Source organism: Engraulis encrasicolus, chromosome 24 (assembly GCF_034702125.1).
Source record: "Engraulis encrasicolus isolate BLACKSEA-1 chromosome 24, IST_EnEncr_1.0, whole genome shotgun sequence".
NCBI classification, from domain to species: domain Eukaryota; kingdom Metazoa; phylum Chordata; class Actinopteri; order Clupeiformes; family Engraulidae; genus Engraulis; species Engraulis encrasicolus.
In genome coordinates, this window is record NC_085880.1 from 31,790,266 (window position 1) to 31,804,232 (window position 13,967).

Consider the following 13,967-nt stretch of genomic DNA (forward strand, 5'->3'; position numbering starts at 1 on the left):
CCCTCCTAACCCCCACCACCACCAACACCAGCACCAGGCCTCCCACTGCGCCACCAGCTCCCCAGGGAGGCTGCACAAAGGCGGGGGCAGCAACCAAAGCCTCGCCTCCAACAAGTCCTCCTCCAGGCACTCTGTGGGGTACCACCATGTTGGCCACCCAGGCCTCGACGAGCCCCAGCCCCACACGCAGGTGTACGTAGGCGGGCACCATCGTCAGAGCTTGCCCTACGACATTGGCCTCGGGCAGCTGCTCTCCTCCTTGCACACGGCCGGCAGCAGCAGTGGACAAAACGGCGGTCTGATGCGGGCGCGATCCATGGAGGGGGACCCGTTCTACGGGGGCAGGGAGAGCCACCACAGCCTGGGTGGGAGGTACACCGCGCCCTCTACGCCCAGTGCGGGGAGACGTTCGTATGGAGGAGGAGGCGGAAGTTCGACGGGAAGGGATGGAGAGGGAAGGAGGTCCGTGGTCACCTTCAGCTACATTGACAAGGGCTGTGTGCAGCCAGTGGACGGACTGCATGGGTTCCCCCACTACAGCAGCGACCCGGACCTGGAACCTGAGCCGGAACCTGAGCCGCAGAACCCGTTCAACCGGGCCTTGGAGGAGGAGGCGGCGCAACGGGCGGCCGGTCTCTCGCGGAAGCGGCTCAGCGACCCCATACAGTTCAGCAGCTGGGAGTCCCTGGGCGGTGGCGGCGGTTTAAGTGGAGGCTACGGATATGCTGGTTCTGGCACGACTGGATACGGGTCCAGATTGACGGCATCGCAGCGTCACACTCTGAACCTGCGCAGAGCCACGCTGGACTCCATCGCCCGAGAGGCCACGTCCCGGGCTCTTGAGGACTTTGGGTCGCCACAGATCCGCAGACGCCTGGAAAACCAAAACCAGAACCAGAATCACACCCAAGCCCACATGCAGGAGCCGTCCCCTCCACGGTGCCGCTCCGTGGGCAGCTCTCCGATCCTGCCCAGAGGCCACAGCACCCTGCCGGCCAACGCCCATCTGGTGGACCTGGGCGACCGGAACAACTCGTTGGGCTTTGGAGCTATGCCTCGCAGCCCTGCCACGGACCACCTGGCGTCCCACACCAGGTCAGGGTACTACACGGTGTCCCGGGCCCCCCACTACGCCACCCCTGTGCAGAGACAGTGGCCAGTGGATGACCGCAGACAGTGGCAGGTGGACGACAGGAGGCAGTGGCACGCTACCCCTGCCACTGTCGTGGACGACAGCGCCAGGCTCCCCAACAAATACAGCCCCACCCTTCCGTCCTGCCGGCCGACCGCCATCCAGCACGACATCCCAGCCATGACCGTCACCAAGGCACCCCCGTTGCCCGAGCAACAGAAGCCGCCCAACCACCAGCATCAGCACCAGGCCAGTGACGGCCAACGCTCCTCCCACCGGGTCAACTTCAATCTGGACGCTGCCAAGCGACGAGCGAAAATGGACGACGGCACGAACCACTATCCTTCAGGCGAGGGAGGAGGAGGAGGAGGAGGAGGAAGGAGGAAGATTGTCTCACCCTCCGTCAGCCCAGACCTGGCGCGCAAGCTGGCCGAAGAGGCCACCAAGCTGTCCACCATCTTCATGGAGCGCCGCACCCCCTCGCCGGCGCCCTCCAGCGGCGAGGAGACCAACCGCTCCGACAGCCCGCACTCGCGGGATTCGCAGATCTACGCCAGCCATTCGGACGTCAGCCTGCCGTTCCATGACTTCCACTGGGGCTCAGAGAGGGAGTCGGTGAAGAGCAGCGCCCCCCAGTCGGGGCACACCTCCCCCCAGCCCCCGTTCCGGAGTGGGGCGTCCCCGGCCCCCATCCCCAGGCTGCATCGCCCCGAAACGTCCCCATCGCCGGTCAGGGACCCCCGACTGGATATGGGCGACCTCGTGGGGCAGGCAAGTCCCACCCCGCATCGCCAGCAGCCCCCGCAGTTCACAGGCGGGGATGGCTGGTCCCCGGCACTCGACCGCAGGATGCCCCAGCAGGCGTTGAGGTACATCCAGCAGCTCAGGGAGAGCCCCGAGATCCTCCGCAGGGGGTACCTCGACACCGGTGGCGGCGTTGGTGACGGTGGGCAGCACCCCAACGAGATCCCAGTGAGCTGGGCGGTCCAGCTCCAGCGCTGGAGGGAGGAGAGGCTGCTCCGGGAGATGGAGCGATGCGAGCAGCCATACAGCAACATCAACACCAACAACAGTGCCAGCCTCACCGCAGCCCTGTTCGCCTCCACCAGAGAGGACAACATGAAGAGGAGGGTGGATGCTGCCGAGGCAGATCAACGAGGAGGAGGCGGTGGTGGCAGTGGCAGTGGAGGTGACAGCGGTGACAGCGGTGGCTCGTCTAAGAGCTCCAGCGGGGTGACGGGGAGCCTTGGGGACAGCTCCCAGCCGGAGAGGGACAGCCTGTCCACGGAGGCGTCCAGTCAGGGCAGCCGCAGGAGCAGCGACAGCCCACACAGCACCACAGCAGGGGGGCAGGTGAGTACATGATGTGCTGAATATTAGCCTGGGAACTCCCATACTGCCTTTAGTTCTACACAATCGTTTCGATCTGAAAGACAGTCTGGGGAGGATGACTCATAACGTCCAAGATCATGGGATCTGTGTCATAATGGCCAAGCATTCCGACCTTAACAGTTTCTCTGCCCAATCAGAGAGCAGGGCAGTGTGTCATAATAGCCAAGTATTCTGGCCCCATACGGAATTTACAATAGGCAACTCCCCAGACCTAATCTCACTTGTGATTAGGTCTGGTGTTAACCAGGCAAGCTGAATATGGGGTAATGACGTTTTTAGGAGGTACAACCACAGAAGGAGGAGGTATAACCACAGCTAATGCCCACAAACAATTATTCATTGGTAATTACTGACCCAATAGCGATTCACCTATATTCTCATTCTCATCTGACTGACTCTATAGCATAGTGCTTCTCAATGGGGGCTGTAGAACTATAGAGTTAGGGAGCCTTAGGGGGGGCGTTGGGAAGGATACAGCTGAAAGGGGGTGCTCGGGTGCCATTGGAGGGCATTAGTCTATTATGTTTAATACTAAGGGGGCATTGGCAGGCTTGTGATGAGGTCAAGGGGCATTGGGAGGCTTATGATGAGGTCAAGGCAGTATTTGTTCAAAAATGGTTGAGAACCTCTGCTGTAGTGATTCATCTATATTCCCTCCTATAGTGATTCACCTATATTGTTGTCTGGCCATGTAGCAATTTGCTAGCCAGGCCACGCCTAGTAACACAACACCTTCGGCGTTGCAACTAGTCAGGTCAAGAGCTAATGCAAGTACTTTCTGAGTTCCTGAAAATACGGGAACTCTTTTCCCTTTTTTTCTTGAAGCAAACAACCATAAGCAAACCAAGGGAGGCGGGTCAACCATGCCGTTTGGGAAATATTAATTGTTATGCTCTTGGTCAGACCAAGTCTCAAAGAGATTTGAACATCGATGACAATGAATTTGCCAATATATAAGCCTATTAGGCCTATAATTACTCTATGCTTTGTTGCTCTCTCCTTTGACACAGTCCGACAGCTCCTCAGGGCTCGGGTCTTCGGTGCGTTCCCAGAAGATCGCCCGTGCCAAATGGGAGTTCCTCTTTGGGTTACCCACCAGTTACGACCTCCCTGGAACCAAAGGTAAAGTGAACATGCATGTTTGTTCTGTAAATTGACTTCAAACGCGAACGACACACTCGCCCACCCACAATCACTGGCCTACTCATGCCAGACCATGTCAACTGCCTTGGAACCAAGGTGAAAATGTCACCTTGAAACCAATCACCCACCTGCCCACCAACTCTTTATTCACTTACCTACCTGCCCCAGGTAATTTGGCCAAAGACCCCCATGGAACCAAAGGTGAAAAAAAATGTCAAAATGTGTCTGTTCGTTAAATTCATGTTCCACCAACAACAACATAAATGTTACCCACCCAGATCCATACCTATCTATAGGTGTGTAGTGCATAGATAGGGACGAGGTTGTGCTAAAGTACCTTTTGAAGTCTTTTTTTGTCACAATGTACTGTGGTTCATGATGACACAATAATCTACAATTGCTTCACGATCAGAAGCATGTGACACTAATGCTCCGATATAATATACTAAAGCCTCTTATAGCCTAGAAAGGCCGTCGGAAGTTCCCTTCAGCACCTGCCCCCAAAATGTCTTTGCACCCCACTGCCTACAGTACGTGTACCTGCCCTGCAGTGATTAGGCAAAACAACGGATGGAACCATGTTTCAACAACAATCTAGCGCTCATCCATCCATTCGCCCACCCACATACCTATACACCTATCTGGCCCACCACAGTGAGTAATTAGGCCAAAGCCTGACTCTGCCATTCACTTCTGCTTATCTCCTGCTTTTATCTGCAGCTCCCTTGGAAAACAAGCTGCTATGGGGCTTTAAAATGCACGGCTAATCCCATTATGGCTCAGGGATAGACACAGCCACCCAAACATGGCCGACAAGACTTGCTGCGGTCACTATCTATTGTAATGTGGACATGTGTATATGTATGTGGGTGTGTGTGTGTGCGTGCATGTGTGTAAGTGTGACATGGAGTCGATATGGCCATTGTGTGGAACATTTGGCTAACTGGCTGAAGAGCTGCTATGTATGACGTTTGCTTCTCTCCATCTCTCTCTCTCTCTCTCTCTCTCTCTCTCTCTCTCTCTCTCTCTCTCTCTCTCTCTCTCTCTCTCTCTCTCTCTCTCTCTTTCTCTCTCTCTTCATCTCTCTCTCTCTCTCTCTCTCTCTCTCTCTCTCTCTCTCTCTCTCTCTCTCTCTCTCTCTGTTTCAGCCTAGCAGGCCTGGCTAAGCCTGGTCTGTTTGGTCCCCCCTCCAATACTAGAGATTGTAACTGTAGATTAGATGGGAGAGAGGCCTTGTGTGGCAAATCCATAAATAATCAGGCCTGGCGTCCATCTGTCTGCCTGTCTGTCCGTCCGTGTAACTCTCTCTCCTTCACGCCGTCTGTTTTTTGTTTTTGTTAGAAAAGTAGCTATTAAGCCTCATCTCACAAGATGGAAACCTCTTTTATCCCCTAGATGACACATTTGCTTACAGAGCAGGATGCACTCTAACTCTACAATTCAAATCATATGAAGGTGTCTGACAAAAGTGTGATAGTGTAATAATGTGTCATTCACACCAGGAACATAAAACCAGATGGTTTTCTCAAGATTTTTTCATTTGATTACTCACCAAGCAGCGATTAATCTGCTGGTCAAAATGATAGCCAGACTTCATAAATGTAGCTCTTCAAAACACAGTAATACATGGTTGCGCAACAATCAACTCTAATCCCAGAGTTGTAGAAAGTAGAAGTACTCTTACAGGTGTAATTACAACACTAGTGGTATGATATTACAAAGTTGAAACCATGTAATATTATACAACTAGTGTTGTAATAATTAATTACACTTCTAAGAGTAGGCTACTTCCACTTCTACCACTCTATCTAATCCATCCCTAACCATTTACTTATTCTTCTCTGTGCTTACTGTACATCAGACTCTCCTGGTGCCTCAACTCTGCCCTCTGGTGGCTACTCCAGAAAGCCTCCTACTACCAGCAGCACCATGAACCCCAGCAGCAACAGCCCAGCCACCCTGCCCAGGAAGCCCCAGAGGAGGGGCAAGGCCTTGGGCATGCAGAAGGACGACCACCTGCTTCAGCAGCAGCTCAGCCACCATGAGGTGAAATGCATTATTTTACATTGTTAGCAAGCAGGGATCCAAATTAGCACAAGCCAATTGGATTGTGTGTTTGGGTAGTATGACTAGTATCTACTACCAGCCATTTTGTCTGGTGCTGAAAAATGTTAATTTAGGGCCCTGTGTTTTTCATCACCAGCCAAAATGTCAAGATGTACCAGCCAAACACACTCTCACAAATGGGTCAAAGTGGCTAATGAGTTGGTCTTTTCTTCCAGCCAAACTGACTTTTGGATTAAAGAGTTGCTAGTTTGAATCTTACCTATGCCACTAGGAAGAACAGTGTTCCCCCTGCATGTTTAGCCATGACTCAAGGTCCAAGAAGTACAGGGCACCTAAACCTACGGTACATTGCTCCGGGGACTGTAACTAATGCCCTAAGTAACTGTAAGTTGCTTTGGCTAACAGCATCAGCTGAGTGTGATGTAATGTGATGTGGTTAGAAATGTCACAGTGGCATTCTCTTACCCTTTTAGATCTGTTGCTATCCACAATCAAAGCCCAAGAATGTTCTTGCCTTGTCTCAATTCTCTCTTGTTTTGTTGAAATATGTGATGTGGTCTACATGGAGCTATATCATGTGATCCTTTTATCTGGAAAACTGTGATTTTCAATCAACATCAATAAATCAATGAATCAATCAGAGTGTCAAAAGAAAAAGGGAAAGTCTATTCATGGTGTAAGTACACTAGCACATGGTATTGGTACACTAGCACATGGTAGCACATGGTATTGGTACACTAGCACATGTCATTACGGTACTGTACATAGCTATTACACGAGTTAGTCCATTGTACTATAGTATGGTAGTAGATAGGCTGTGCTATTGAAAAACACTAAAAAACCTCACAAGAGCCCACCACAAATTTGATCCAACCTGCACAGAGTTAGCTAATTGTAAGACAAGTACACAGGTCTACTGGTTACTCAAGATAAGTTACCTGTGTTGGAATCTGTTTCTTTTTTCACTGTTACTTTTACTTTTGACATCTCTGGAATGAATGAATGAATGAATGAATGAAAGAATGAATTAATGAGTCAGTCAATCAATTAATCAATGAATCAACCAATCAATCTATTTACCAGGTGCAGCAGGTGGAAGTGGAGCTGGTGGGGCCGCCATCCTCGGCCTCTGCAGGGCTGTCATCCTCCCCGGCGTGCGCCATTCGGCAGAGCGTCTCCCCGGCCGTCTCCCCGCGCACTGGCATCATCCGCCGCACCGTCAAGTACTCCGAGACGGACCTGGACGCTGTGCCCATGCGCTGTTACCGGGAGACAGACCTGGACGAGCTGATGCAGGAGGAGGGAGTAGAGGGAGGGAGGAAGGGGATGTTGGGGGATGGAGGAGGAGGAAGGAGAGGGAGAGGCAGAGGCAGAGGAGGAGAGGTGGAGCGGGTGGTGGAGGAGGAAGGGGTGGTCAGCTGGGCCACTGTCCGGATGCTGGGGGACAGGAAGAGACAGGCAGCCACCGCGACCAGGACCAATGAGGACGCACACGTGCTCAGCAGACTGCTCAGAGGGTGAGTGAATACAAACATGCATGCACACACATGCGCGCGCGCACACACACACACACACACACACACACTGGCGATCCCTTAAGTGCAGTCCCGTCCCCCCTGCAATTTTTTTGTATAATCGACAAAAAATAACTTCTGATGAAAACTAATGCTAAATCTAATGCTATTATTGCCATAGTGTTATAATAGTGCGGACATCAGCCATTCACAATGACGTCGGGGACGGACTTTCACAGTTGTGCACCCCCCTCTTGGATGCCGCCCTGGGCAATTGCCCGGTCAGACCACCCTTGCACACATGCACACAGACACACACACACACACACACACACACACACACACACACACACACACACACACACACACACACACACACACACACACACACACACACACACACACACACAGAGAAGAGAGAGAGAAGAAGTATATGCCATGCAGCACACCCATAATACCATAAAAAAGAAATTACTTATTAGTGGTAATAATGACTTTGTTGAAAGTAACATCTGACTTGATGTCCTGCTTGGCCTGCACTCCACAGAGCCTCCGGTGACAACTCGTCTGACAACCACTCCACCCTCAAGTCCCCCGTTCCCGCTGCCAACCCGCGCCGCATCTCAGCCGAGGGCCTCGACTCCTTCAGCCGGCACTTTGAGAGCATCATGGAATCCCACCGCGCCAAGGTACTGCCACTGTACACAAAGTTATTTCAAAGATGAAATTAATTAAATTATTATTATTACTATTATTATATTATTTTTATTTTTTTTAATCCCACAATGGCAACTTAGGTAGGCATGCAGCAGACAGTGCCTCCAAATTTGCTCCAGTCAAACGGTTGAAGCATTCGGGATGCATCTATGAAATGTTTCTTTAGTTTGAGTAAATGCATTCTGTGTGAGGTGCGCACAGCAATCCAATGGCTGACTTTATGAAAAACACTTTATAAAAAACTCAGAACGTCATGCAATATTTTTTTATTAGACCAATGTAAAATGTCCCACAAAAACCCTCTCATGGTGCCTCTGGTCCAGACTGGCAGTTCTTTTGTTAGCTAAATACCTGTGTAGTATTATGACCCTGGCTCGATACAAGGGTTGAAACATAAAAGAGGAACATAACAAGGAAATATACTTTTGCAAAGATGTTTTATTTTTAAATGGCCAAATGTGTAGTAGATCCTGGGTAACCTGTACCTGTGCCTGTGCCTAAACAAATCTAACTCAGAGGCTAGCTAACCAAAAGCAAAACAAGTGGATCCGACCACCCACAATACTTTAACAGATATGAGATTTAAACGTGATTCGAAGTGACAAGAAAGCTTTCGCACGCTGTTCACATGCGACTGTGCAGTCTATTGACCCTCTTCACTACAAGTTCTGCCCAACGGGGACGAACAGTTGCAGGATGTCCTCCATCACACTCTCCCTTTACTTATTCTCATTCTGACTGTGCCTGCCAGTCTAAGTCTCTCTGTCAGTGTCCCCACTATGCCAGTTGAAGCCCCTCTCTCAATGTGGCCAGTTCTGCCCACCAGGGATAAGCCCAGTTCAATTCTCTCTTTCAGTGTGCCCAGTTCTGCTATGCCAGTTTAAGTCTCACTTTCAGTGTGCCCAGTTCAAGTCTCTCTTTCAGTGTGCCCAGTTCAAGTCTCTCTTTCAGTGTGCCCAGTTCTGCCCACTGAAGATATCCCAGTTCAAGTCTCTCTTTCAGTGTGCCCAGTTCTGTCTGCCGGTCCAAGTCTCTCTCTGTGTGCCCAGTTCTACCCACCAGAGATATGCCAGTTCAAGGCTCTCTGCATGGCCAGTTCTGCCTACTAGTCCAACTTGCTCAGTTCTGCTCACTGGACAACACCAGTTCAAGTCTCTTGCTGAGTGTGTCCAGTATTGCCCACTGGAGATATGCCAGTTCAAGTTGCTCTCTCTGTATGACCAGTTCAATTCTCTCTTTCAATGTGCCAAGTTCTGCTTGCCAAGTCTCTCTCTCTGTGTGCCCAGGTCTACCCATCAGAGATATGCCAGTTCAAGACTCCCTGCATGGCCAGTCGAAGTGTCTCTCAGCATGCTCAGTTCTGCTCCCTGGTTATACACCAGCTCAAGTCTCTTGCAGAGTGTGCCCAGTATTGCCCACTGGAGATATGACAGTTCAAGGTTCTCTCTCTGTGTATGACTAGTTCAGCCTACCAGTCCACATCTCTCTCTCAGCGTGCCCAGTTCTGGCCACGGGAGATATGCTTGACTTGCACCATTGCAGTCTATTATGTCTCGAACCTGCCCAGTGTTGCCCACCAGAGATATACAGTGAGTCCAATATGTATTTGATCCCTTGTTGATTTTGTTGGTTTGCCTACTAACAAAGACATGATCAGTCAATAAATGTTATGATAATATGTATTCTAATATGGAGAGACAGAATATCAAAAAGAAAATCCAGAAATTAACTGAAGAGAATATATATTAATTTATTTCCATTTCATCGAGCAAAATAAGTATTTGATCCCCTGCCAACTGATTACAGTTCCGGGCCCACAGACCAGATGGGCACTTCCGATCAACTTGTCATCTGAATTAAAGACACCTGTACATACTAACATGCATAAAAGACACATTGAATCAGCAGAATCAGTCCATAGTATGAGTGAATCAGTCACACTCCAACCTCACCAGTATGGGAAAGACCAAAGAGTGGTCAAATGATATCAGGGACACGATTTTAGACCTAAACAAAGATTAAATGGGCTGCAAAACCACAAGAAAGAGACTGGGTATTAATGACCCAGCTGTTGATGCATTTCTTCCAAAATGTGAGGAATACAAAATGACTATCCATCAGCCTGTCTGGGGTTCTATACAAGATTTGACCTTTTGTAGGGATTTGATAATCATGAGAACAGAAATAAATCACCCTAGAGCTATACGGGATGAACTAGGCAATGATATTAAAGCTACTGGGACCAAAATCACTGAGAAACCTACTGGTAGTACTTAATGCCACAGAGGTTTAAAATCCTGTAGTGCACACATGGTACCTCTACTTCAGAAGGAACCTGCACAGTCCCACTTGAGGTTTGCCAACGGACATCAGACTGGTTTAGGATATGATAAGGAGGTGCTGTAGTCAGATGAAACCAAAATCAAGCTATTTGGCCTTATCACAATTCAATGTGTTTTGAGAAAGAGTACTGCTGTCTATGATCCCAAGAACACCCTCCTCACCATCATGCATGAGAGTGGTATCATTATGGTTTGAGGGTGTTTGTCTGGCCAAGGCACAGGACAACTTCACATCGTCAATGAATGGATGGAGGGAGACATGTAATGTGCAGTCCTGAGTGCAAACGTCCTTCCCTCCACCACTACACTGATGGGTGGGCCATTGTTGGATCTCCCAACATGACAATAATACACAACATACAGTCAAAGCAACGAAGGAGTGGCTCAATAAGAAGCATATTAAAGTCGTGAAGTGGCCTAGACAGTCTCAAAATATTAACCCTATAGTAATTCTATGGAGAGAACTGAACCTCCCATTTGCCAAGCTACAGCCACAAACTATTAATGTTTTAGAGATAATGTGCAAAGAGAAATGGTCAAAAATAGTTTCTACTATATGCACAAACATTGTCATTAACTAAAAGAAGCATCTAACCTCAGTGCTAGAAAACTAGGGCTTTGCCACAAAGCACTTTATCTTCTTTAGCTAGAGGGGTCAAATACTTATTACCCTAAATTAAATACAAATAAATTAAAATATATTATTTTAAGTTATTTTCTGGAATTTCTTTTTGATATTCTGTCTCTCCATGTTTGAATACATATTATCATAAATTTATAGACTGATCATGTCTTTATTAGTGGGCAAACGGGCAAAATCAGCAAGGGATCAAATACATATTGGACTCACTGTACCAGCTCTGCCCAACCGGGATACGAACCCATGACTCACACCATTGCAGCCAATTGTGTATACCATTACACCACAGGGCTTCCAGTTGGCCTGACAATGAATGTTTTCAGTCTTGGGACAGGGTGCAAGAGTTTTAACTAATGAGGGTTGACTATGATAAGAGGCTTGACTATGATTTAATCACTGGCTAACAAATGCTTAAAAATGAGTTATTGATAATAATAACTGTTACCAACATGGGATGATGACTCAAACTGATCAGTGGTAACTTGGTAAATATGGTTTATATGTCAATTTGCTCCTGGGGTCTTCATGGAGTAGTGGTTAAATGGCTAGGTTTAAATTATGAAGGTTGCAGGTTCAATCCCCAATGTGGAGATGATCATTACTTTCTTTCGTGCTTCCTGGTATGAAAATGTATGTTGTTTTTTTTACCAGAGCAGGGAAAGTAATACAACTATACAAGAACTATATAGGCCGCATGACACTGTGGATGTCAGCAGCTTGAGCTTGGGCAATTGTGGACTAGCAGTTAAGTAAGTTGGCCTTGATGCATGGTCATTGTGAGTTCAATTCCAAGCAGAGAATCCATTTAAAATACTTTCTTACTTTTAACTATTAATGTTAGTGAAATTAGTAATAATGATTAATAATGAAATGGGAATGCTCCCATTGACATTGTAAAACAGCTCTGCACACAACAAAATCAGAGTTGAGCAAAGATACTACTAAATGTATTTCCAAATACAATACTAAATAGCCAGCACTAAAATGTTACAAGATACAAAATCACAGTAACTGTATCAATTATCAAAATACTGTATTTAGCATTTTCATTGTACACAAAATACAACAGAAACTAATGGAGTGACCATGACTAGGGCTGTGTGTGTGTGTTCAGGCCTTTTTTCAGCCTGGCTCTTTGGTTTAGCGGTTAAAGTCCCAGTTTTGAATGCCAGAAGGTCCAGGTTCGAGTCCCATCAGGGAAACTCTACTTCTCTTTGCTAGACAAAAATGGCTTGTAAGACATGATCAACAACAACAATTAGGCAGCAATTAAATGTATGCCTACTTTAAACCACTCAAACTCCTGTATAACCATAGTTTCCAGTCAATATTGAACATTTTTACATTTCATTTAGCTGAGCTGATGATTTCATTTTATTCAAAGCAACTTACAGTTATTATTTGTCAGGGTATTGGTTACAGTCCCTGGAGTAATGTGGGGTTAGGTGCCTTGCTCAAGGGCACTTCAGCCATGGACATGTAGGGAGAGGTCAGGGGGGATTAGAACCTGCAACCCCAATAGAAAGGTGAACTCTCTAACCACTTGGCCACATTTGCCAGACATCAAAGTTCAGTTCTTGTAATGATGGAGAAGGTTGTGGAAACAATTTAGCACAACTAACTTTAAAGAAAATAATGGCACAGATATGCCACGGTCTGTATGTGAGGAGTTCAACAAACAAAAACTGCATCTTGTAAATCGTGTCCATGTATCTTGCAAAGCTTCGCAAATGCTTCATTTGTGGTCATAGTAGAGTGCCATCTTGTGGGTGATAAGTGGTGCAACATTAGTAATGATCTAGGTTGCACCTTTGGTGCTTTGCATGGTAATTTCATTATTGGTGATATTTTATCAAGAGTGGTGTTTTTTCATCCTACAGCGTATATTCACTACACTTTTGAGGCTGTTTATTAGGGCGACTTGTAGTCACCTTTACCCCCTGCCCCCACCAATGTTTCTTCGAAATTGAACCGTCTACCTTTGGATTACCAGCCTGAATCCTTCACCCCTTTCCCAGACAGCCATGACCCCAGACAAGCATTTGTACCAAAGAAAGTGGATGTAACCAAGAAGCATCATTTTGTTTCCTTTCCGGTATCCACTTTATGTCGGGTGAACGCCCCTTTAGGAGACCTTCGGTTAGGAGACCTTCGGAGTCCTGAGGTTGTGAATCAATGAAGTCCCCTTAGCGCTGTAGATGGCGGTAGCGCACGTCTTGCGCAAACACCTCAAAAAGAGAAGAAGAAGTAGGGGACAACGCCCCCTTAGGAGACCCAACTTGAGCACACGCTTTTGCATTGAGTGGGCGTGGTTTGCGATATCTTTGTTTGATTCAGTATTTTTGCTTGTACATTCCAATGTAGCTAGCTCCACTTACGTACTATTTGATCTGTAGCACCATCTAGTGTTCCTACTATGTAGCTACTACGTGCATAGTCCAGGAGAAAGTATTGTTTGTTTGTTTTTAGTTTGTTTTTTTGCAAATTAAAAATACAGGGGGGAAAGCATTTTAATACAAAATTTAAATACAAAAACCCCATCAATTTTATAGATTATTTGATACTGCACCATGGTCTTACATTTCCATCATGAAAAAAACCTGCCACATTTTCTAATAAATTCCGCGTTCTGTAACAATTTATTACAAGATGAGGAATTGGTGCAACAAACTGCATTCAAGAAATGTATTACAAAATGCATAAACTATTACGAAATGCTTAGATTGTCGCCACATTATGTAATAATCTATTTTATTATATGGTGTGACGTCATCGGTCGAATGCTCCATTCATTTCAACGGGGCTCCCCAACGTTCGCACGTCTGTTATTTTTCGATAACGGACGGGTTGGTCTATAACAGACCGCTGTCAATGGCAACAAGACTTTTCACTGCTAAAGCGACTTTTCAACAAGACTTTAATCAGCTGCTGTGATAGACAACACCTGTTGTCCTGGCTACCTAGTAGCTGTTGCCTAGCGGTGTTCCACAACGGCACTGTTTTGTTTTGCGCAGCAACAA

At 47.4% G+C, this 13,967-nt stretch overlaps 1 protein-coding gene across 1 annotated transcript in view; it reads left to right on the forward strand.

Annotated features, from left to right (window-relative positions):
- Window positions 1-13,967, forward strand: part of psda (pleckstrin and Sec7 domain containing a) — a 62,411-nt gene that overhangs the window by 122 nt on the left and 48,322 nt on the right. Inside the window, exons 1-5 of the mRNA XM_063191264.1 lie at window positions 1-2,485; window positions 3,535-3,646; window positions 5,529-5,713; window positions 6,818-7,251; window positions 7,796-7,937. The exon at window positions 1-2,485 is cut by the window's left edge and continues 122 nt beyond it. Of these exons, the coding sequence (XP_063047334.1) occupies window positions 1-2,485; window positions 3,535-3,646; window positions 5,529-5,713; window positions 6,818-7,251; window positions 7,796-7,937 (3,358 nt within the window). The remainder of the gene's footprint in view (window positions 2,486-3,534; window positions 3,647-5,528; window positions 5,714-6,817; window positions 7,252-7,795; window positions 7,938-13,967) is intronic.